Source organism: Macrotis lagotis, chromosome 1 (assembly GCF_037893015.1).
Source record: "Macrotis lagotis isolate mMagLag1 chromosome 1, bilby.v1.9.chrom.fasta, whole genome shotgun sequence".
NCBI classification, from domain to species: Eukaryota; Metazoa; Chordata; class Mammalia; order Peramelemorphia; family Peramelidae; genus Macrotis; species Macrotis lagotis.
This window is the reverse complement of record NC_133658.1, coordinates 903,104,813-903,129,863: the sequence shown is the minus strand read 5'-3', so window position 1 is coordinate 903,129,863 and position 25,051 is coordinate 903,104,813. Positions and strand designations below refer to the sequence as shown.

General features: G+C 42.1%; 1 protein-coding gene and 1 long non-coding RNA gene across 2 annotated transcripts; one reads left to right on the top strand and one right to left on the bottom strand.

The window, feature by feature from the left end:
- The first annotated feature begins 894 nt into the window (after positions 1-894).
- Positions 895-18,156, top strand: LOC141509525 (cytochrome P450 2B4-like). Its single transcript, XM_074219139.1, has 9 exons — positions 895-1,093; positions 4,578-4,740; positions 4,971-5,120; positions 5,508-5,668; positions 6,002-6,178; positions 9,006-9,147; positions 9,624-9,811; positions 11,131-11,272; positions 12,697-18,156. Exons 1-9 carry the CDS (start codon positions 920-922, stop codon positions 12,876-12,878), a joined length of 1,479 nt encoding a protein of 492 aa, XP_074075240.1. The 5' UTR covers positions 895-919; the 3' UTR covers positions 12,879-18,156.
- On the bottom strand, positions 5,275-12,806 carry LOC141509526 (uncharacterized). Its single transcript, XR_012474660.1, has 3 exons — positions 12,424-12,806; positions 5,927-6,092; positions 5,275-5,614 (listed from the first exon to the last, which is right to left on the bottom strand). It is a non-coding gene; the product is annotated as an uncharacterized LOC141509526 (long non-coding RNA).
- Positions 18,157-25,051: the final 6,895 nt, after the last annotated feature.

The following is a 25,051-nucleotide window of genomic DNA, read 5'->3' as shown; positions in this document are numbered from 1 at the left end:
ATGTCTTTCTCTCTCTCTCTCTCTCTCTCTCTCTCTCTCTCTCTCTCTTTCTCTCTCTCTCTCTCTCTCTCTCTCTCTCTCTCTCTCTTTCTCTCTCTCTCTCTGTTTAGTCTTTGCCTAGAAGCTTTAGGGGCAGACTGAAGGTTGCAGTAGCTACCTCCTTCTCCCTTCTAGGTCAGATGTGGAGGAGGGAGGGAGGCTGAAATCAGAGAGGGTGACCCATTTGTGTACATACAGAAAGGGAGGCTGTGAGGGGAGGGGAAAGTCAAGGCTAGTTTGGGCAGGTCAGGATTCACTGGGTCAGGAAAGTTCCCATTGTCTTAGGTTGTTGACTTGCCCTGGACTCTAGTGACTCCAAGAGCAGAGGGAGAGCAGTGGGGATCAGTTTGACTTTTTATAGATCTTTCCCTAAAGTGTGATAAAGAAAAACAGAGAATGGAGGGAGGGGACAGAGAGAGACAGAAGCAGAGAAGGGGAGGGAAGGAAAAGACAAAAGAGGGGAGCGAAGGGAAAGACAAAGAGTTGGGAAGAGAAGGGAAAAATAGAAGTGGGACAAAGAAAAGAACAGAGAGGAGAGGAGAGGAGAGAAGGAAAAGACAGAGAGGAGACCCGGGGGCAGTTCGTTTCCCAGAGGTGGGCAGGAGCAGAGGCAGGTGGAGTCGGGGTGGAGACCACTGCAGAGACTCGTGGAGCCTATTACCTGGGGATGCCCCGCGCACCATGGACAGGGGTGGAGGTGAGGTGGGGTGAGGGGGCCAGAGAGGGACCGGAATGGGCAGAAGGTCACTTACCTGGGGAGGCGGAGCTGCTGTCACCCCGCAAGATCGGGAAAGGGGGCTGAACGAGCTGGGGCGGGGCCTCCCTTCTGGACTGACCTTAAAGGTTTGGCAGGGGCGCAAAGCCCGTCAGAGCTCGGGCCATGGATTCCGGGTGGTTCCTCCTTCTGGCTGCCCTCCTGGGGCTCCTGCTGCTCTTGACTCGGGGTCCCCCGGCTTCCCGGAGAGGCCGCCTCCCTCCAGGGCCGCGACCTTTGCCTTTCCTGGGGAATTTGCTGCAGATGGATCGTCACGGCCTCCTGAAATCCTTCCTGGCGGTGAGGGCGGCAGACCCGGGCGGGGGGGCGCTCCTGGGTTCCTGTGAGCACTTGGGGGCGGCAGGGATGCTGCTGCCTCAGTTTCCCCAAGAGCTCTCCAAAATGCAAGATAAGCGCTTTGCGATCACTCAGTGGGAAGGAGCAGGGAGAGGAACTTTTAGATGCTTTCCCTGGATCCCAGGGAAATTTCCTCCTTAACCCCCTTGAGTTGGAATAAGTGCTCCGAGATGGTTCACTGGGAGGGATTTCTGGGCCTTCCGCAGCCCTTGTGGGATGCTTTTCAATTCAGTTTCCCTCCTGGCTCTCCTCTAGGAATAATTGGAAAGTGGTGGCGGGGTGGGGGGAGTTTAGCAGCAGTGGGAGGTAAGAATAGGGTTCTTTCTGGAGGGATGAGGGGATGTAGAGTAGTTAGAGAATCGATTCACTGCTGTTTTCTTTTTTTACCTCCTCCTTGGTGAGGGATAAACACTTTGAGATCTATCATACAGAGTGCTATGTGGGTATTGGAATTGACAATATGGAGAATATTTTTATTTGGAGGGCAGGAGAGTCCCATTGATTCCCTGATTCTTAAGAAACAAAACCAAACCAAAAAGCATGACTGCATCTTGATCTCTCAGAGGGAGGGGAAGTCAAGGTCTGGGTTTCTCCGAGCTTTTCAAGGGTGGAGGAGAGGGTATGTCCAGTACAGTCTACCTCAGTTTTCCTCTGGGGAAGGAGGAGAAGGGCTGGAAGTATTGTTTACCAGACCTCCAACAGCACCTTCCATAGGGATGGGAATGGAGGTCATGGGGAGAGGAACACAATGACATCTGGGTTCTACACTGTCCTCACTGTCTACCAGGCATGATCACTTGAGTTCTGTTCCTCTAAGATGGTTTGAAGGAAGGGGTAGGGAGAGAAGGGAGGGAAGGGAGGCTTCAATCTCTTGCTTTTCTTCTGTTTTTAAATGTTCTATTGACTTATTTAATAGATATTCATTTTGTTAAAATTTGAATTCTAAATTATGTCCCTCCCTCCCAATCCCACGTTTGAGAAGATCAACATTATATATGTACACATGCGTATAGCGTACTTCCATATATCCTCAGTTCTTTCTTTGGCGGTAGATAGCTTTTTCCTTTCTAAGTCTTCACAGTTGATATGGATGATCCTATTGCTCATAGCTTAGTTACTCTTTGAACAATATTGTTGTCACCATATACAAGGGTCTCTTGGTTCTGCTCATTTCCATCCTCTTGTTACATGAAAGTCTTACCATGTTTTCCTGAAACCAACTTGCTCATCATTTCTTATAGCCCATTGATATTCCCTTACAATCATATACCACAACTCATTCAGCTATTCCCCAATTGATGGTCATCCCCTCAGTTTCAAATACTTTGTCACCACAAAGACAGCTGCTATAAACATTTTAGAACACATAGATTCTTTTCTTTCTTCCCTGATTATCTTGGGAAGCAGAACTAATGGTGGTATTGCTGGGTCAAATGGTATACACAGGTTTATAGCTCTTTGGGTATCCAAAATGATTGGAGTCATTCACAATTCTACAAAGTGTATTAGTATCCCAATATTTTCACATTCCCTCCAGCACTGATCATTTTTTCCTATCATTTTACTTAATCTCCTGGATGTGAGATGGTCCCTCAGAGTTGTTTTGATTTGCGCTTTTCTAATGTAATCATTTTTTGTTGTGTTGTTGTTGGGTTTTTTTTTTTTTTAGGATTTTGCAAGGCAAACGGGGTTAAATGGCTTGCCCAAGGCCACACAGCTAGGTAATTATTAAGTGTCTGAGGCTGGATTTGAACTCAGGTACTCCTGACTCCAGGGCCGGTGCTCTATCCACTGAGCCACCTAGCCACCCCTTAATAATGTAATCAATTTTTTTCATAGGACTACTTATAATTTGAAATCTTCTTCCAAAAACTAACTGTTCATATATTTGACCATCAGTTGGGGACTGACTCACATCATTATAATTTGGCTCAATATTGACATATGAGGCCTTTATTTGAGAAACTGGTTATAAATTCTCCCTTATCCTCAATTTTCTGTTTTCTTTCTAATCTTGGCCACATTAGTTTTATTTGTACAAAGCATTTTTTTTTATTTTTACAAAGTAAATGGAGTTAAGTGACTTGCCTAAAGCCACACAGCTAGGTAATTAGTAAGTGTCTGAGGCCAGATTTGAACTCAAGTATTCCTGACTCTAGGGCTAATGCTCTATCCACTGCACCACCTAGCTGCCTGTACAAAACATTTTTACTTGAATATAATCAAAGTGATTAATTTTACATCCTGCATTGCTCTCTGTCTCTTGTTTATTTATGAATTATTCTCTTATTTATAAATATGATAGGTAACATGTTTCATACTCTTCAAATTTACTTATATCTCCCTTTATATCCATTTTGACCTTATCTTGGCTAATGGTGTAAGATGTCAGTCTTTACACAATTTCTGCCAGTTTTCCCAGCAATTGTCACCAAATAATGAGTCCTTATGCCCAAAGCTTAGGTCTTTAGAGTTATCAAATATGAGGTTATTATAGTTATTTACTAATGTGTGTGTGTATATGCCTACTCTATTCCAATGATTCACTATTTTATTTTTTTTATTTTTAGCCAGTATCAGATAGTTTTGATAATTACCACCTAAAATACAGTTTAAGATCTGGTATGCCTTCTTTTAAAATTTTTCAGATTAATTCCCTTGATATTCTTGACTTTTTATTCTTTCAAATGAATTTTAATATTTTTTTCTGATTCAATAACATAATTTGTAATAATTTAATTGGGATGGCATTGAATTAGTAGACCAGTTTAGGTATAATTGTTATTTTTATATTGACTCTGCTCTCTCTCTCTCTCTCTCTCTCTCTCTCTCTCTCTCTCTGTCTTTCTCTCTGTGTTAACTTCATTGTCATTTCCCAAAAGTGTAAAGTCAAAGCAAATGGAGCCTTGACTATTAAGACAAGTTAGGTTTCTTCCCGGGATGGGCAGGAGAAAGCTATTCTTTCCCTTTGGGTTTCTTCTCCAAGAACTCTGACCAGATTATCAACAATTTACCTGATCACCAGTCAAGCACTGGTCTAGACCCTGGGGGAGGAAAGGAACTTCTCTACCTTTGATGCTGAATTGTCAGAGTGAAATGGGGATAGGGGGATGGTTCTAGGTATAATCTTGGACGCATAGAAAATCAGAACTGGAAGGGTCATTAGAACATAGAATATCAGAGCTAGAAGGGACTTTTGAATGTAGATCATAAAATATTAGAGCTGGACAAGACTTCTTGGAACACAGACTTCTAAAAGTTGCTGGAGATTTTAAAACATGAAATGTCAGAACTCAGAGGGACTTTAGAGCACAGAACTTAGAAGGTTAGAGCTAAAAGGGACCCTATACACTTATTTTCAGTCCATATAATGGAGGAGAATGGATTATGCCAACTGGGATCTAATGAGGTGGGGCTTTTCCCATAGCTTCGGGACAAGTATGGGGATGTATTTACCATTTACCTGGGCTCCCGACCTGTGGTTGTGCTATGTGGATCTGATGCTGTGAAAGAAGCCCTGGTGGAGAAGTCCGAGGAATTCAGTGGGCGAGGACCTATTGCCATGATTGATTCAGTCTTTCAGGGGCAAGGTGAGTGGGCCAGGCCATGGCAAAAGTTGGGGAACTGTGCCAAGACGGTGGGTAAGGTATGAGGAAGGAGGGACTTCTCTGAGGAACAGAGAAGACGACAGGTAGGGGCTGAAGATAAAAAGAGGAGGATCAGGGTGGACAGAGGAGACAAATTAGAATGGGAAGAAGATATGGAAAAGGAAGGATGTGAATAGGGCAGAGTTCCAAATCTCATCCCTCTTTGCCTTTAGGGGTTATCTTTGCCAATGGTGATACCTGGAAGACCTTGCGCAGATTCTCCTTGGCCACTTTACGGGATTTTGGAATGGGAAAAAGAAGCATTGAAGAACGCATCCAAGAGGAGGCCCGGTGCATGGTTGAAGAGCTCCGGAAATCCCAGGGTGAGAAAAAGGGTGCAGGTACAATTAGGAACAGAGATGGAGATGAAGGCAGTGAGGAAAACATACCCAGAGAGAGAAATCTAGGGAGACACCCTGCAGCGATAGTCTCAGAGACAGAAGTTGAGAAAAGGAACAAAATAGAATGTGACCATCAGCGAAGCTTGATCCTGAGAGGGGAAAATAGCTTCCTTTTCCTTGATGCTGAGTTGTGGGGGGAGCGGTGGTGATTGTTGGTAGAATCTTAGATGCCTAGTAATTTTGCAGAGGCAGAAACATGGAATAAAGAAGAAACAGGAAACAGAGACAATGGAAACAAGGGAACTTCCCAATGACCTCCTGAACCTCTTCTCTCCACTCCTCCACCATTTCCTCCTCTCCTTTCTCCAGGAGGCCTGTTGGACCCTACTTTCCTCTTCCACTCCGTCACAGCCAACATCATCTGCTCCATTGTGTTTGGTGAACGTTTCTCCTATTATGATGACCACTTTCAGGACCTGTTGAACAAATTCAATGACACGTTTGCTCTTATGAGTTCTTTCTGGGGCCAGGTGGGACTTGAGAGCACAACGAGAGGGTGACAATGGGAGAGAGAGAGAGAAGGGGCGGAGACATGAGCAGACACAGAAAAACAGAGGCATTGGAGGACATCAGAGCACAGACACATGGAGATGAGACACAGGGACCTAGGGAGGGAAGGACATGGGAAGGAAACCAGGGAAATAGGTGATAGGAACACTGGAAAGAGTGGGAATGAGGAAAAGCAAGCAAGGATGCAGGGGAGAGGTATTTGATAGAGGGTGGCTCACCCAGGTTTGGAAGAATCCTGAGGCCTATGGAAGTCAGGGGGCTCATCTAATTCTCTTTTCCCTTCTTTCAATCAGCTGTATGAGCTCTTTTCAGGTTTCCTGAAATTCTTTCCTGGTCCTCATCGGCGTGCCAAAAACAACCTGACATCCATCAATGCCTTCATTGCTGAAAATGTGGAGAATCACAAAAAGAGCCTGGACCCCAATGCCCCCCGAGACTTCATTGACGTCTACCTGCTCCGGATGGAGAAGGTGGGACATCCTTTCCCTTCTCTCCATGTACTGACATAATGCGTGTGTTTGTGTGTGTGTGTGTGTGTGTGAGAGAGAGAGAGAGAGAGAAGAAACAGAGAGACAGACAGAGATAGGGAGAGATAGGAGAGAAGGAGGGAGGGAGAGACAAAGAGAGATAAAAAAGAAGGAAGGATGGAGGGATAGAGGGAAAGAGAATGAGAGGGAGAGACAGAGAGAAGGAGGGAGGGCGAGAGATATAAGAGAGAAGGAGAGAGACAGGGAGAAGGGGGTAGGGAGACATAAGGAGGGAGAGAGAGACAGAGATAGAGAGAAAGAGACAGAGCCAGATAGAGAGATAAGAGAGAAGGATGGAGAGACAGAGAGATAATAGAGAAGGAGGGAGGTAAAGAGAGACAGTGAGAAAGATAAGAGGGAAAGAAGGAGCGAGGGAGAGCGAGAGAGAGAGAGAGAGAGAGACACAGAGAGAGACACAGAGAGCGACACAGAGAGAGACAGAGAGATATTTAATTATTCTTTTGGTAAAATTTTGTGACCAGCATCCCTTCTTCTTGTGGGTTAGGGACAGAGAGGAGAGAGACTAAAAGATTTTGACAAAAAGAAAAGGAACTATAAAAGGAAAGAAGGATAAAGAGAGACAGAGATGCAGAAAGCATTACAGAAGAGATGGTTTTCCCATGACTCTGTATGTTCTGAGTCCCCCTTTCTTCCCTCTCCCACTCCCCGCTTCTCTTTCTTTCTCTCTCTGCTCCCTTGGTCCTCATTACCTTCTCCAGGTTAAATGATCACTTGTCTATGTAGAAGTATGGGGGGCAAATCTGCAGGGCCAACATTCATTTTTCTAGTGAACTCCATCCCTGCTGCATAGCTCCTTCTGCAGCTGTGATCCCCCAGGCACCTCTGATAAAAAATTTCCCAACTAGATTGTAAGCTCCCCGAGGGCAGAGACTATCTTTTGCCTCTTTTTGAAGCCCCAGTGGGTAGCACAACACCTGTTCCATAGTAGGTGCTTATTAAATATTTATTAGATGAAAGAATGAAGACACCCAAAAAGGACCCCTTCCTCTACTCAATCTTTCCATTCTCCAGTCTCCAGTGTTTCTATTGCTGGCATCACTATTTCCCAGGTATCCGTCTTTGCCACCTCAGATTCAGTCTTGAACTTTATTTCTCCCTTATTATTCCCTTTGTTCAATCAAATTCCAGCAACTAAGTCCTCAATTTCAGTTTATCTTAGTTTAGCCTATTTAAAATTTTTATTTTTTGCAAGGCAATGGGGATAAATGACTTGCCCGTGGTCACACAGGTCATTATTAAGTGTCTGAGGCTGGATTTTAACTCTCAACCTCCTGACTCCAGGGCTGGTGCTCTATCCACTGTACCACCTAGCTGCCCCAGTCCAGCCTCTTATTAGCACCTAGCTGGTTTAGTTCAATAGCTGTTTAACTAGCCCCCCCCAACATTCAACCCCCCCCAACTATAATCTGGCCTCCAGTCAGATGATAAACATGTATTAGGTCCCTATTGTTTACTAGCCACTGTCCTGGGCTCAGAAAGAGGCAAAAGCCTGTCCCTGCCTTCAAGGGGCTGGCAATCTAGAACCATCCTGCTGCTCAATTGATATTCCTAAGGTACAGAGCTGACTATTTCCGTCTTCTCTTCAAGAACCTTCATAGGATTCCCATTGCCCTTGGAATAAAGTAAAAAAAAACAAAAAACCAAACAAACCTTCAGTCTGGCACCTGAAGCCTGACACAAGCTGTTCTCTTTTCAGTTGTCTTGCATTGATTCTCTGAATTTCCTATTCCAGTGAAACTGGCCTTCAAGCTCTCCTCTTTAGGCTCCCAAGAGATTCCATAGCCTTCCCTCTTGCCTTTGCTCAAGCTGTGCCACTGCCTCGAATGCCATCACTCTGTTCCTCGGCTTCATAGGATCCCTAGCTCAGCTCAGATGCTCCTTCTTACATGAGGAGTTTCCTACTGCCTTCAGCTGTTCATGCAATCTCCTTCTCAACATCACTTCATAGTGCTTTGTATGCAGACTTTGGTTTGACTTCTCTGTGTCTGGTATATCCCGCTAGTCCCCAAGAGGAATCCAAACTCCCCAAGGGAACTGTTCTGTTTTTGTCTTGTAATTCGCCACATTTGGCATGCTGTCTCTTACTATTTGGCACGTGTAATAATTGCTAGTTGAATTGACTTGAGAGAGAAGGCGGTATGGTTCAGGAAGAGACCTTGGCATCTGGGGTAAAATTCTACCTTTGTCATTTACTAGCATGTACTCAAGTTATTTATTTTCTCTAGGGCTCAGTTTCTTTGGCCTAGATTTGGCCTAGAGATCATCTAAGGTCCTTTCCTCTCTCGAACTATGGTCTAGAAACAAATGGGCCATAGGGGAGAGAAAAGAGACAGAAAAGGAGGGAGCCAGGGAAAGATGGACAGGATGGGACATGATCATTTATAAGGAGAGAAAAACAGAGAAAAGATAAAGACAGAGAGGGACATGGGATGTTTCTCTGTTTGTGTGTGTGTGTGTGTGTGTGTGTGTATACAGCAAAGAGAACCTAGAGCCAGAAAGAGGTAGAAAAAAGAGAGAAGAAGAAGAGAATGTACTCAGAGGGACAGAAGGATCAGGAGACAAAAAGAGAAAAACGAAAGGGCGAGACCAAGATGGAGATTTGGAAAGGAACAATCACAGAGAGACTGAGTCTTAGTCATAGAGGTGAAGAGATAGGGAGACTCAGGAAAATGGAAGGAGCACTCTGAGGATAAACTCTGATCTTCTTCTCTACTAGTTTTCTACTTGTTTTCCTCCTTCTCTTCCCCAGGAAAAAGGAGACATTAAGACTGAGTTCCACTACAAAAACCTCATCCTCACTGTCTTGTCACTCTTCTTTGCGGGCACGGAGACTACCAGTACCACCTTGCGCTATGGCTGCCTCCTGCTCCTCAAATACCCCTGGGTGGCAGGTGGGTAAATGGGGGCAGCTCCAGGGAGTGAGTCTTCTGCCCAGAGATTGGAGACAAGCAAAGGTTTATGTGGAAGTGGCCATCAGATAGAGGGAGGAAACCTATTATAATTAATACCATGAAAGCAGGCTAGAGAGAAGTTTTCTTCAGTCTCAGTTCCTAAGCTCCTGTCTTTGGCAAAAGATTCTGAGAAATGCGTTAAGGGGTGCGGGATATATGGCTACTTTCCCTGGCCAGGTCCTGTACAACAGATAATTTTACAACAGCTGAAACTCCCCCATGGAAAGTTATCACTCAAGGATTCTTCACAATTTTTCTGTTTCTATCTAAATGGATAAAATCACTCAGTTATGTAAAATATGTATATAAACGCATATGTATAGTTTCCCTGCTGTGACTCTGCTTAAAGGTGGGTGCCTGGGACCCTTAAAAGTAGCACCCTGAATTGGGTTTATATGTCCCTTCTTCTACTTCAGAGAAAGTCCAGGAAGAGATTGACCGGGTGATTGGGAAGGACCGTGCTCCAGAGCTCAAAGATCGAGCCAAAATGCCCTACACTGATGCTGTCATTCATGAGACCCAGAGATTCAGTGACCTCATCCCCCTGGGTGTGCCCCATTCTGTGATCCAGGACACCCCCTTCAGGGACTATGTCATTCCCAAGGTGAGAGGCTTCCCAGAATCTTTTGAGTTATTCACTACTTTTTTTTTTTTTTGTTGTTGGTTGGCAAGACAATGGGGTTAAGTGACTTGCTGAAGGTCACACAGCTGGGTAATTATTAAGTGTCTGAAGCTGGATTTGAACTACACTTCTCCTGACTCTAGGGCTGCTGCTCTATCCTTTGCACCACCAGTGACCCAAACTATTCACTTCTAACTCATGTAAGGGAACTCAAGATCCTATGGAACCCATCAGTAGAGGACTCCCACCCAGATTGAAACCTGCCATGCCCCTCAGAACATAGAATATCAAACCTAGAAGGACAATAAAAATATAGAAAAGAGAACATTAAAATCCTAAGGGCTCTGAGAACATAGAACAGAAAATGCCCACAAAGAAAGAGAATTACTAGAATTTGGAGAATTTCCTTAAATAGTAAGGAAAGATTTCTGGAATTATAATATTGAAAATCAACATTCTAAGAACTCATAAAGAAGAAAAGCAAGAATGTCAACAGTGATGGGGGCCTGGAGTTTTATTCCAAGGCTTTTATTTTATAGGGAAGAAATTGAAGTTTGGAGAAAAGATAACAAGAAAAATGGAATTATTTTAAAGGAGGTTTCTCGCATTGGTCTACCATGTATAGAATATATATATATATATATACATATATATATATATATATATGGCTATATATTATACATACATACACACTTATGCATCTATGCTCACATACACAAAGACATATGCTACATACACAGGCATATATACATGCTTACACATGCATACATATATAATTATATATATTTATATAAATAGAATATCTTCTATATATACATATAAAAACTGCATGTCACTGAAAGTGGCAGAGCCAGAACTGAGGTCTTAAACAAAGACTACTAGAAGGTTAGATAGCACAGGATCAGGGTCCAGATCCTGCCTCTCCATGCCTCAGTTTCCTCATCTGTTGGATTAGATAAACTCTATGCTTGTGACTTCATAATCCCAGACTCCAGCTTTTGTGGATCAGTGGAAACTGATGGGGACTCTTCTTGACCCTGCCTCATTCCCCAAGGGCCCAAGCTCTGCTGTGCCTTGGGCTTATTCTGGTGCCTACAGTGACTAGTGGCTTGGCCAAGCATCTCTGCAAATCTCAACCCTCATGTGTCCTTGGCTCTAGGTGAAGGTATATCTGCTTTGCCTTGGTATGGCTTTGCTTGCCTAGGTTATGGCCTGGCTCTGGAGGGTCCTGATGGTTTGGCCTTGGGTGTTGGGAAAGGATCTCATTATCTGCTTTTGGTGACACTCCCCTCTCGTGGCAGGACACTGAGGTCTACCCTCTTCTGAGCACAGTCCTGCATGATCCCAAGTTCTTTGAAAAACCCACTGCCTTTGACCCCAACCATTTCTTGGATGCTGAGGGATCTCTGAAGAAGAACGAGGCCTTTATTCCCTTCTCTTCAGGTAGGTATTATCCACAAGGCCCATAGAAACTCTCCCTGGGGCACCCTGCCCTCAAGGGCCACTTCAAGACAACCAGCCCTGGGTTTTCTCTGGCTATAGTCTTTTACTTCAGGCTGACCTGGAAACTGAGTGGCCACTGGGAAACTTGGGGGATATTGGATAAACTGGAACCCCAGGGTCAGTAGATTCCCTGCCATACAAACTGTGCCTCTTTTTATATTTATATGAAATATAATCATGCCTGTACATTATAACATGTATAAAATAAGTATTTTTCTTTATTTTCTTCATTTTTCCTTCATCAATCTATCTTTATCATAGCTCTGTCAGTAAAGCAGAATTGCAGTAACCCCTCCCCCCCAAAAAGCGGTGTGAAAAGTTAGACATCTCCACTCCAAATGTTCATATTTCTTTGTGCCTGACCTATAAAGGGTAACGCCTACCAAATGCTTATTGGTCCTATTAGCCACAGTCAGACACAGTGGACCTTGACCCCAGAACAGTGATGTCATTTTAATTCTCTTAAGTGTGGAGGACAACAATTAAACCACAACTTTATCCATGTTGCCAAAGGTAGAATTTTGCAGAGGAAACAATATCTCTCTGTTGATCTTCACCTAAATGCCACCCTGCTTTTCCTCTTTATTTCCTGAATATTCTCGCATGAATTCGTCGTCTTAATATGTAATGCCTCTCTGCTGCCTCTTCTGTTACTTTGGAATATGATAAATCCACCCTTCTAATATCACATTTTTGATCATCCATTCCATCTCTCTCCAAATCTTAGTGTATCCATGAGATCAGATTTTGCCCCCTGCATTGGAATCTTTGACTCCCTCTGTTTCTTTCTCATCCATTGTGGATTTGTATATAGGGTACTGGTGATCAAGGACTTTACTGATGAACCAGGTCCCAGTCATCTCATTTCCCCCCCCCCCCCAAAGTGACTCTGAGCAAGACATTTCCTTTCCCTCAGCCTCAATTTCTTCACGTGTAAATGAGGGACTTGAACCAGATGATCTTTATGGTCCCTCCCAAGTGGAAAACTGATCCTAAATACTCCATTTCTTTGGGTCTCAGGCTATTGAGGTCCCTTTTGACCCTCTGATCCTTTGGGAATTGAAAGACAAAATTTAGTCTACTGTTCTCACCTGGAGGTCAAGAAGGAAGTAATTTGTGCACTTTTAAATGATTTCCCGTCATGACACTGAGGAGGTGGGATTCCCTTGGAAATGGCCTCCATGACACTTGGGAGGTGGGGTCTTCTTGACAATGGCTACCATGACACTGGGAAGGTTGGGTCTCCTGGTAATGTCCTGCATGTCACTTGGGAGGTGGGGTCCTCTTGACAATGGCTACCATGACATTTGAAGGTGGGGTCCCCTTGGCAATGGCCTCCATGACCTTCCTCTTTGTATCCTTAGGGAAGCGAGTCTGCCTGGGTGAGGGCATTGCCCGAATGGAGCTTTTCCTCTTCTTCACCACCATCCTTCAGAACTTCTCGCTGAGCTCCTCTATGTCTCCTGCTGACATTGACCTCACTCCTAGGGAGAGTGGAATTGGTAATCTGCCTCCCGTCTATCAGCTTCGATTCCAGCCTCGCTGAAGGGAGCCAAGGTCAAGCCCTGGAGAAGCAGTCACTGGGACAACCTCCCTGTTGTCATCAAACATATTCTCCCAGAGGACAACCAGACTGAACAGAGACTGGAGGGGATGCAGCACCACTTACCCCCTGAGAGGAGGGGAACATGAGCAGAGAGGGGATAGAAGTAGCCTCAGTTTTCTCATTGATAAAATGAGAGGGTTGGCTCTGAGGCCCCTCCAATCTCCATCAATAATGAGTCTGAATCTTTAGGAAGCCACACAAACATCCTCCCACCCCATTGGACAGTCTAGTCTACTTCTTTCATGCTGTAGATCCATCTTATCTTATAACAGGGAGTCAGAACCATCCTCGGTGCTCTTGTGTCTCAACTGAGTGATTCTAAACCTCTGTCCTAGGCGAGGGGATCAAGTCATATGATGACAAAGCATCAGTGGAGGCAAGAAGACCTGGCTTCAGTTTCTTCCTGTGACCTTGATTTACTGAATCTTGCAACCAGGGAGAAATCCCTTTCAGTTTTGCACTTGTACAAACAGAAGATAATATCATTGGTACTAACCTCACAGGGATGATTACATATAAAAGCATCATGATTTTCTCAAAAATTAATTTTTTTCAAATACATGCAAAGTTAGTTTTCAATTTTCATTTCTTGGTGAGAGTTTTGAGTTCCACATGTTTCTCCTTCCCTTCCTTCCCTCTCCTTTCTCCTTGATAGTAAGTAACAAGCTTTTTTTTAATGGGACCTCTGATTCTGTGGATGGAGGGAACACTTGATATAATCCTCAAGACTATCTGCTCACAGTAAATGGTCTCAGGGAATTGCAGAAGTAACCTTAGCTGCAGTGATTTGTCCAGGGGAATAGGGTCTTCTGGTCTCTCAGGCCAGTTCTGTCTCCATTTTGCCAGTGAACCTCTCAGAGTGCTAGGTAAACATCAGATCCTAGATATTCTGAGTCAGAAGGGACCTTGGAAGGCAGAATGCTGAAGAGTTTCCTATTCATTGGGGTGGGGGTCCCTTCAGAAATGAACTAATCCAATGTACTCACTTGGCTTTGATTCACTTCTTAATTTTAGGGAGTGATTATTAAGCACTTTTTGTATGCATAGCAATATGCTAGGAGCTGGCATATAAAGATGGGCATTGTTTTCCATATTATACTCTCTGAAGTGCTTAACATGTCTCTTGGTTTTCTATGCTAGGAATTTTCAAATTTTGTTCTCTTCCCATGTTCCCCTGAGTCTTTCCTTATGACAAAGGAAAACAGTTAAGTAAGACACCAGGATCATGTCTGTGACACTTCATACCAAGGATCTGATTCTCCAAGGAAAGGAGAGTGGTGCATGTCTTTGACTCCTCTCAAGGAAGTGATGTGGGGCAGTGGAGAGAACCTTGACTTTGGTGTCAGCAGACCTGGATTTGACCTGTGGATGAGCCACTTCAACTCTACACTATCCCCTGCCCTTGAATCTCTTACCCCCCCATCCTTTTGTTGAGCAAGTCTTGACAAGCCTTAAACGTAGATTATACAATCTGCTGCCTTCTGTCCTGTTCACGTGCTTCTGCACAGAGCTAAAGAAAATCATAAAACCCTGACTCGGAGTTGACTACAATTTTATATTACATAATCTGAACTGAGAGCTTACGGTGGCAAAATCAGCTATACTTCCCTATGAAATTGCTTTCCAACTCACCATAGGGACTTCTCCAAGCCTTTTTATCCTTTCTGAAGTTTCCCATGACACTTCTTTCCCTCTCTGATATGAGAACTTTACCTCATACAACTCCTTTGCTTTTATTTTTATTTATTTTTTGTTTTTTGCAAGGCAATGGGGTTAAGTGACTTGGCCAAGATCACACAGCTAGGTAATTATTGAGTGTCTGAGGCTGGATTTGAACTCAGGTCCTCCTGACTCCAGGGTCAGTGCTCTATTCACTGTGCCACCTTGATGCCCCCCTTATATAACATCATAAAAAATTTGAAGTTTTTTTTGGAGAACTCTTTTCCTCTTTCTCCTCTCATTTGACTTCCATGTTTTCCCCCATTATCTTCTTCTTCACCCTTGTGTCACAGAAGTTAATGGCCCTGCTCTTTGCCAAATCACCTTCCTCTACATACACTTTTCATCCCATTCCATCCCATATTCTCCAACAGATTGCTTCTTCTATCATCACATTTTTTTCCAGTCTCCTGTATCTTTCAATATATCTCCTGCTTCCTTGCTATCTTCAAACATTCTTATCTTTTCTCCCTTCTTTTTTTTTTAGGTTTTTTTTTTCTAGGCAATGGGTTAAGTGGCTTGCCCAAGGTCACACAGCTAGGTAATTATTAAGTGTCTGAGGCCGGATTTGAACTCAGGTACTCCTGACTCCAGTGCAGTGCTCTATCCACTGTACCACCTAGTTGCCCCTCTCCATTCTTTAAAAAAAAGCAACTCACTTCCTTTGACTATCCTTAGTAGTTAATCCTTCTATATCTTTTCTCCCTTTCTTGATTAGATTCCAGAAATTCATCTCTCTTATGGACTTTCATTTCCTTTCCATTCCCTACACTGAATTCTAAAGTCTCTGTAATCAGGAGTTCAACCTCAACCTTCAGCGGAAACTATTATTTCCATTCTCATTTCCCTAAGCCCTCTCCTCTTTCCAATCACTATCTTCTCAGTTCTCTAGTTCACAACCTGGGTATACTCGTTGACTCTCCAATATTTCTGACCTACCCCTTCTATCTAATCCCTTGTTAGGTTATTTTCACAATATCAGTTCCTTTTTCTCCATTCACACCACCACCCTGAGGTGAGGATACCTACCTTTTCACACCTGAACTCTTGCAATTTCCTTCCAGTTGACTTCCTTGCCTCAAGCCTATCTTTTTCCTCTAGTTCATCCTCCATTCACTGGCCAAAATGATCTCATTCAAGTCCCTTGTCTTATCCAATAGTCTCTATTGGCTCCCTATTTATTTCCTTAAGATCAAATAGTAAATTATTTGTTTGACTTTTTTTTTAGTTTAGTTTTTGCAAGGCAATGGGGTTAAGTGACTTGCCCAAGGTCACACAGCTAGGCAATTGTTATGTGTCTGAGGTCAAATTTAAACTCAGGTCCTCCTGACTCCAGGGCTGGTGCTCTATGCACTGTGCCACCTAGCTGCCCCTGATTTGTTTGACTTTTAAAGCCTTCCATGACCTAACCAGTCTCTTTGCATTTTACTTCACTGTAAAAACTCTACCATCCATCGGTACTGACTGACCTTATTGATGTTTTCAAATAAGGCACTCCATTTCTCAACACCATGCCTTTTCAGTGGCTGCCCTTCATGCCTGCAATGTTCTCTTTCAAATTGGAATTCAAACTTCACCTTCTGCAAGAGTCTTTTCTCAATTTTCCCTCCTCTTCCTCCCCAGTGCCTTCCTTTGGAGATAATGTCTCTATCTTTTATTAGGACTTTTTTATGTTGTGAGTTATTTGAAGTGCAGGATTTTGCCTCCCTTTTTATTCCCAGCATTTAGAATATAGCCTACTACATGATAAAGAGGAAGCCAAAGCATGCTTATTGACATACTCTAACTGGCTTTATGACATGAGCAAGCCACTTTGACAAGACTCTGAGCCTCAACTTCTTCATTTTTAATTTGAAGATCATATCAGTTTTGACAGACTTGGCTGCTCTGATGGAGACAATGAACAAGACAAAGCCAAAGGACCTAGAATAGGAAAAATGTTATTTACATCTAGAGAGAAATGTGCTGAGCTCTGGGTGCAGATTAAAGCTATTTTTCCCACTTTCTTTATTTTGCTTGTTTGTGTGCATATGTGTTTTCTTTTGCAATGTAGCTAATATGGACATTTTTTAAAGACTTGTCAAGTGAAATTGCTATCATATTTTTTGCCTTCTCAAGTGCTTGGAGGAGAGGAATGGAAAATGAATAAAGTTAAAATTTTTACTAATGTGATTGAGAACTATCTAATAAAATAAATAAAACACATTTTAAAAAGAGAGATCACAATACCTTTCCTACAATATTGTTACAAAACTCAAAGTGCTTATTAAGTACGGTTTTTTTTAAAGATAAGAACTTTATTTTCAATCCATTTTTTACTTAGTTGTTAAACTGATCTTCCTAAAGTGAAGTTCTGACCATGTCAGTCCCCATGATCTAATCCCAGTCATTCTTGATGACTTCCATGATCCAATATAAAATCTTTTATTTAACTTTAAAAACCCTTAATGCCTTAGACATTTTCTGCCTTTCTGGACATTTTCAAACCTACATCACCCTCCCCGCTTTATCCCCTAGAATCCAGTGACTTTGGTGTCATTGCTCTTCCTCAAATAGGACCTCTCTCCCTTCTCATCTCCATCTCTTGATTTCCTGACTTCCTTCCATTCTCAGCTAATGTCATGCCTTCTACTGAAAGTCTTTCTTGGTCCTCTTAAGTCTTAGTGCTTTCCCTCTTAACTCAGTTATATCCTGTCTATATCTTATTTCTACCAGTTCTCTCCATAATTAGGCTGTGAGCTCCTTTTCTTTTTGTCTATCTTTGTGTCTCAAAGCACAGTTGCAGGTGCTTAAATAGCTGTTTATTTTATTGATTAGCAGTGACCTTCCAGGTCAAGGTCAGTCTGTTCAATCCTTCATCCAATCTGGCTACCCTTTTAGTACATGAAGCTAGTGGGAATGTTCAATGGAACACAGACTACTTGAGATTAGGAGTTGTTTTCAAATTCAGTTTTGTATTTTCAGTGATAGGATATAGAAAGTACTAGATACATTTTTATTCCATGGAAATGAATCATTTCCTCAAGTGTTTTTTTATTTTCCCATGTTAAATATGGCCAGTTTCTTTTCACCAATCTCAGCAATGTGAAATGGTTTCAGACAGTGTCATAATGAAGCTTCTCTTCTACAAAAATCTATCTTCTCAATTTTTCCTAAATTGCTGTGCAAGAATTGAAGAAGGCCTGAGGTGGTCTGATGAGAGCAGAGCAGAGTAGAGTGGGATAATTATTTTATTCTTTCTCATTTGATTTCTTTTTAAAAAGCTTCAGATCACATTCTTTTTGGGTTTTGTTATTGCCACAGCTTTTGTGTTTTGTTATTACCACACATTTTGGGTTTTGTTATTACCACACCTTTTGGGTTTTATTGTTACCACACCATCCTTTAGGCTAACAGTGAGTTACAAAATCTGTTATTCATTCTTAAATCTCCGGTCTTGAACTTGTACTTAATTTACTTGAACCAAAGTTTACGTTCGATCTCATGCTTTAAAAAGAAAAATACATGATAGTAAATGTTATTTATTTAATTGATATTAAATACATGGAATAAATGCTTTTATGATGACCTGAAGGCTATTTATGGGTCAAAGATCCATGATGCATCTCAATTACTCAGTGCTGATGGATCTGCATTGATCAGTGATAGGGACATGATCCTAGAGAGATGGGCTGTACACTTCCACAGTGTTCTAAACAACCCATAATCCATCAATGCAGAAACCTTTGACCATTTACCTCAAGTTGAAATCAATCAGTCCCTAGCTGAAGTTCCAACTGAAGAAGAGGTTTTGAATTTCATTAGCCTCCTATCAAGTGGCAAAGCACCTGGTGCTGACTCTATTCCAGCTGAGATCTACAAGGTGGGGGTCCATTGCTCACCCAAAAACTGACTGAAATTTTCCAGTTTATATGGCATGAAGAGGTTATCCCCCAAGAATTCCAGGATGCCTCCATTGACCATCTCTATAAAGATAAAAGTAAATTGTCCTGTGGCAATTACAGGGGTATTAATCTTTAAGTCATTGCCTGAGTTCCTCTCAAAAGGTCATTTTTCACCTCGAAAATGGTCACCTCCCTGAGAGGCAGTGAGGCTTCAGAAAGGGTTAAGAAACTGTTGACAAGGTATTTGCGGGACAACAACTCCAGGAAAAATGCTGGGAACAGAACAGAGGTCTGTATTCAATGTTTGTAGATTTGACCAAGGGTTCTGCTATCACCAGTCATGAGGGTTTAGGGAAAATTATGTCAAAATCTGGTTGCCGAGAGCAGTTCATCAGTACTGAACATCAATTTCATGATGCCATGCTTGCCTGGGTTCTGGATAGAGGGCGATGCTCTCAAGATTTTCCAGTCCCCAGTGGAGTCAATCAAGGATGCATCCTTGTTCCCTTGCTTTTTTAGCATGATGTTTTCAGCCATGTTATCAATTACCTTCACTGAGGATGAACATGGCCTCAAAGTCAGCTGCCACACTGACAGCAAATTCAACTGGAAAAGAATACAAAGCAAGATCAAGGTGGAGGGAGTGTTGGTGTAGGATCTTCTGTTTGCAGATGACTGTGTACTCATTGCAGCCTCTGAAGTTGAGTAACAAAGTATGAATCGATTCTCTGCTGCTTGTGTTCATTTTGGTATTTAATTAACACCAAGAAAATCCAGCTGCTCCATCAGCCATCCCCACACCATCCATATGTGGAACCACTGATTACAGAGATGGGTAAGTTTTGCGTACTGTGGACAAGTTCACTTACCTTGGCAATGTACTTTCCAAGGAGGCCCACAATGACCATGAGATTGACACATGCATTGCCAGAGTTTGCTCAGTATTTGGGAAATTTCTACAGGAAAGTGTAGGAGAGAAAAAGTAGTAGATTGATGACCATAGTGGAGGTCTAAGGAGACTTTGAATTCACCTCTTCGCTACATGCCTGTGAAACCTGGACAGTTCTACCAGTACCATGTCAAGAAACTGAATCGCTTCCATTAAAGCTATCTTAGGAAGATTTTGAACATCAACTGGCAGGAGAGGATACCCGGCAGGAGAAGATACCAGACTCAAGCTAAACTGTTTAGCATCCCAACATTTCTACAGAGATTGCAACTATGATGAGCTGGTCCCACGACTGCCAAAAAGACTATTCTATGCAGAACTCACACAGGGCAAGGACTCCGGAGGGGATCAGAAGAAGTGATAAAGGGACACCCTGAAGGTCTCTCTTAAGACCTTTCAAATTGATTGTGCAGCGTGGGAGACAGTGGCACAGAATGGCCCAGTATGGCCTGACATCATCAATGAGGATGCTGCACTCTATGAGAGGGTCACAATTGAATCAACTGGAAGGAAACTTGACATTGGTAAGTTTAGAAGTACTCGCCCCAGGTGTTCACATAGCCTATTTGTGCCCATCCTGTGGTAGAGCATTCTGAACTCCTATTTGTCTGATAAAGACAAGAACCAACCAAGAACCAACCAGTTTGTGCAGATCTTCAGATTCTGTCTTAAGCAATAAAAATTTATTAAGTACCAGTTATGTGACCTTGTGCATAGTGGAACCATCAGGTTTTTGTATGATTTATGTCTTTCAGTTGTGTGTCATCTAGGCAATGACACAGAGGAGTTTAACTATTGATTGTCAAATTGTGCTGGGCCAAACTCACATCTTTGGATCACTGTAAGATAGTGTTATGTATTAATGACCACTCTTTGAGTCATCATTCCTTCAGTTTTGTATGCATTTTCTAACTCTTATCTAACTTGTCTCTCTGCTTCTTTCTCTTGAGAATCCTATGAAATATGCTATCAAATGCTTTGTTAGAATGATGGCAAACTCCTAGTCTCGGTGTTCTTTTACTGAATGAACAATCACTTTTTTAAAAAACTGAAATCTGATTTTGTTGGAATCCCTCTGAGTTTTTGTGATCACTGTTTCTTTTCCTAGGTGTTTTCAATCATATCTTTCAAATGTTTTAGAATAATCATGCTATTTTGATATTATTGGGGGTATATTGGACATATTCTTCATTCCCATGGAAGAAGCAAGGGACCTACTTCTGGGACAATTCTAAGGATTAGAACATATCCACATACATTCTACTCGTCATTGGTCAACCATGTCATAGAGAAAACCCTTCCCTACTGACTCTGAAGCTATGTTAGGTTTCAGAACTGCTGGCTTAGCACTGGTCTTATCTTTTGCTTCATTCACATCTGAGGGAGAGAGATGAGTCCCTCACTGCTAGTCAGTGAGAATACCTGAGAGAGTAGAGAAAAATCTCTAAATGTATCATTAGGAATGTGCCCATGTGCTTGGACTTCTATTCTAGGGGTGGACGGTAGAATCTCCAATCTGGGTCGTAATTGGGATTCATGAAGATGAGGAATTCTAGAAATCCTAGCTGAGTATTGTAGCCATTCCAGCACTGACAACTTAAGGGGCACGGAGCAATTATCTGAAGTGCCCTTTGGGACTGCAATTGAAACTCAGCAGAATCCGGTAAGGTTTCCTCTTTGGTAGTCCTTTCCCTCTCCTAGATAATATGGTATAATTGGGATTTTATTCTGAGGTCTTGGGGGAATTGTTTGTCATTTTCCAGGCATATATTTAAAATAAACATACCTTTTTACAGCTATATGATATAAAGTGGATAAATAGAACCAGGGTGCAAGTCAGTGATGCCTTAAAATTGAGGGAATACATTTAGTTGGTTGGTTGGTTCTTAACTTTTGCTATCAAAGAAGACCAAAATGACATCTCTATGTTTGAGACAAATTACATTGTGTCCAATTATGGTTGATCAGACCCATTCGAGCTCAGGTCGGGCACAAATAGTCCACGTGAACACATGGAATGGGTACTCTAAACTTACCTATATCACATGTTCTTTGAAGTATTTCAATTCTGCTTGGCTCATAGAGTGCAGCCCTGATGTCCGCATGTCATGCTTGGTGGTCCTGTGCTTAGGGGGTTTTTCTGACCCTCTTGTGAGTGTTTGCGCAGTGTGAGTTCTCCATAAGATACAATTAGCTGCTGGTAGAGAAAAGATAACAATTCCAAAATCTTTGATGCTTGAGAATTCTGGTGTGGGGATTGGGGAAGAGATAAAACAGGTCTGGTCCTGAGAGTGGGCTGGGGGTGGGGGGAGATAGAACAATAGATTTATGTTTGGAGAGATTTTGGATGTCATCAATTCAAAGACCTCATTTTATAGATGAGGAAACTAAAGCCTAAGTAAGGTTTAGTGACTTGTCCAGAATTTAAAAAAGAAAGAAAGAATGATAATAACTTAGAGAAAAACCCAGGTCCTCAGATACCAATATTATCCTTTCCACCACTTTCCCAATCACCTTATTTTACACAGAATTTAAATAAATGAGAATTTAAAAAAAACCTTGCTTAAAGCCATGGCGAAGTTCAGGGCCTATAACAAAATGTGTGGAGACAGACATATGGGGATAAAAAAGTAAGGAAGAAGAGTATAATCAAATTAATGGGGTATTGAGTCACAGGAGAAGGAAGAAGTGGGCCCGCAATGATCTTTTTTTTGAGATTTCCTTCAAGATGGCTGCTGAAGCACATTTCAACTTTCACATGCTATAATTCTGTGGTTCTTTGTCTTGATTCAGAATGCTATTTTAGTGGCATTGAACATTTTTGTATAGGCAAGGTGGCTAAGCCCCAGTCAATACCTTGATTTAATAGGAAGTATGGTTTGTTCAGAGTCAAGTCTGGTTGGCACTGAATTCTTATAAGGGGTGAGGAAATAGGTGGTATTGACTAAAGTGTTGAATGGAGTATAGATCTTACCAGAAAATGGGAAAAGGACATTTTAGAAAGAAAGAGAGTTAATTCTCAGAGTCCAGAACAGAAACAACTTGCTCCAAGTGAATTTCATCCTTCCCAGGGAGGAATATAGGAGATAGTTTTGGTGGACAATAAACTCTTCTGGGGCCTTTAACACCCTTTATAATCTGTCTCTAGTATGATGTCATATTTATTTCTTCATTTACTTCATATTAGGAAAAAACCTTCTTCGTTGTTCTCTCTATGGATTCTCACTTGTTCTAGCTTTTGAATTAAAATCCTGCATGATTGGATTTTCTGTCTTCACTTCTGCCCCTTGGAATACCTATCACTATTGATGCCTCATGAGGTTTAGGAGTCCTGTTCTTCAAAATGACTTTCTTGAGACCTTTGCCTTCCCTCTCCTATTATTAGTGCTTCTCATCCCTTCACATTTTGAAATCATTTTATATCTGCAGATCCAGTAATGTCATCCTCATACTCAATAACTCTAGTATCTCCAGGAGCAAAGAAAAAATCCTCTGGTGTTCAAAGTCCTGTAAAACTGACACCTTGCCTCTGTCATTTGAGTCTTCTTACACTCGTATGATGTAATACCCTTTAATCTAGTGTCACTGATCTTTTTCCTAAGACACTCCATCTCTCCACATGTACTTTTTTTCTGGATGCCCCCAATGCCCATACGGGGGTTAGCTCAAATTCCAACTCCAACATTTAATTTCTTAATTTTAAATTAGACCTTTTAAAGTGATTAAATTCAAAGCCCAAACTAAAAGGAGAAACATTTAACTCAGTTAACTATATTTCAGATCTGAATTACACACACACACACACACACAGACACACACACACACAAACAAACACACGGAAGTTTAGAGACAAACACAAAGACAGAGACTACTCTTTCCAATTTTTGATTTCAAATTTACCAAAGTGAAACTTTTGGACATCCTGGCCAGCACCAAAACATAAAATACCAAAACATTTTCTCACTTCTCCAGACCACTGGAGAGATGTGAAAACATCCCATTGATGTTTAAATATAAACATACACCAAATACACACATATATTTATATTATATTTTTTGAATGTACCAATTAAGATTATCCAGAAAATAATTTTTAGAATCAATTAGAATTTCTTGAGGAACCTCTTCTGTCTTTCTGTATTTGTCTCTATGTGTCTTTGTTTGTTTTTTTGTCTATGTGTGTGTGTGTGTGTGTGTGTGTGTGTGTGTGTGTGTGTGTATTCATTAAGATTCTGAAACAGCCAATCAATAGTTAGAATTGAATGTATTCTTAAATTACTTTATAGAATTCAAATCCAGTTACTCTATCACAGAGATATTAGTTTATAGCACAGGCTTAATTAAAAGATGAAATCTGAATTTCTGAGTCCCAGAAAAAGTTATCTTCTCTTTTTTCCCCTTTTTCCCCTCTTGACTAATTGACCATGAGGCCTCCCAATCAATCTACCCATTTCCCCTCCCCTCTCCCAAAGGTGGGGCTTTCTCAGCCTAGCTGATGCCTTTAGGGGATGGGGCTTGGAAATGATATCCACTTGTAGTCTAAGGAAAACATGATCATTTGTGTAGCCTCCCCCCTCCCCAAACCAGGAAGAAGGCACGAGGGTCTCTCTCATTTAAACAATGAGGCACAAAATAGTTTTGGGGGCCTCTTAACCTTCCTGCAGTGAAGCAAGCATTCCACCTGGAATATAGGTTTGAGTTTCAAAGTTCCAAAAAGGATGATTTTTTTTTCTCTCTCCCCCTTCCCCCTGCAGAGGATGCAGGACACAGAGAATAAGAGAGAGCATTTCAAAGAGAAAGAGAGAAATAGAGTACCACCCCAAGATAATTTCTAGGAACTCAGGTGTTTTGCTAATAGCTAGCTTTTGTCAAATCTAATTCCTTCCAAGGAGATAGCACATAAGTCGGGGTTGGAAGTCTTTGGGACCAAGTCTTCCCCATGGTTTAATTCTCCTAAACTTCTAGATAGGCCAACAACATGCCAATTGGACTATACCCAATGTCCTTCCTTAACAACCCATCCTCTTACAGTGGTGGTCACCTCAGCACTGCCTCCAGCAGGCGGTCTGAACAGAACACAGACCCCACATCAGGGCGGTCAACAGCACAGGGCAAGCTCATATAAGGACTACAATGGAACACCAAATGGCATCAGCATATCTGATGCCCCACCGTAGCTGACTCCCTTCAAAACTCTACCCTTTTTTTGTTATCCCAGGCTGAAAAAAGGGGCACATACATAGAAGGAGAGCTAAAGGTCCAAAGTAATTTTCCTTCTTTTCTAGAAATCTTGACTCTAAAAAGGGGTGTGTTTCTCACCTATGGCACTCAATCCAGTTTCTCAGCTCTGGGCACAGAGTTCTGCTGGCTGGCTCCATAAATGTAGCTGCAGGGGTTCGATTATCTGCTGTGAAGAATCACCCTGTTGACCCAGGAATGCAGGTGTGGAAGAAGTATAGATTTATTAAAAGAAGTTACAATATAAACCAAAGTGATAGGGAGAGGGAGAGGGAGAGGGAGAGGGAGAGGGAGAGGGAGAGGGAGAGGGAGAGGGAGAGGGA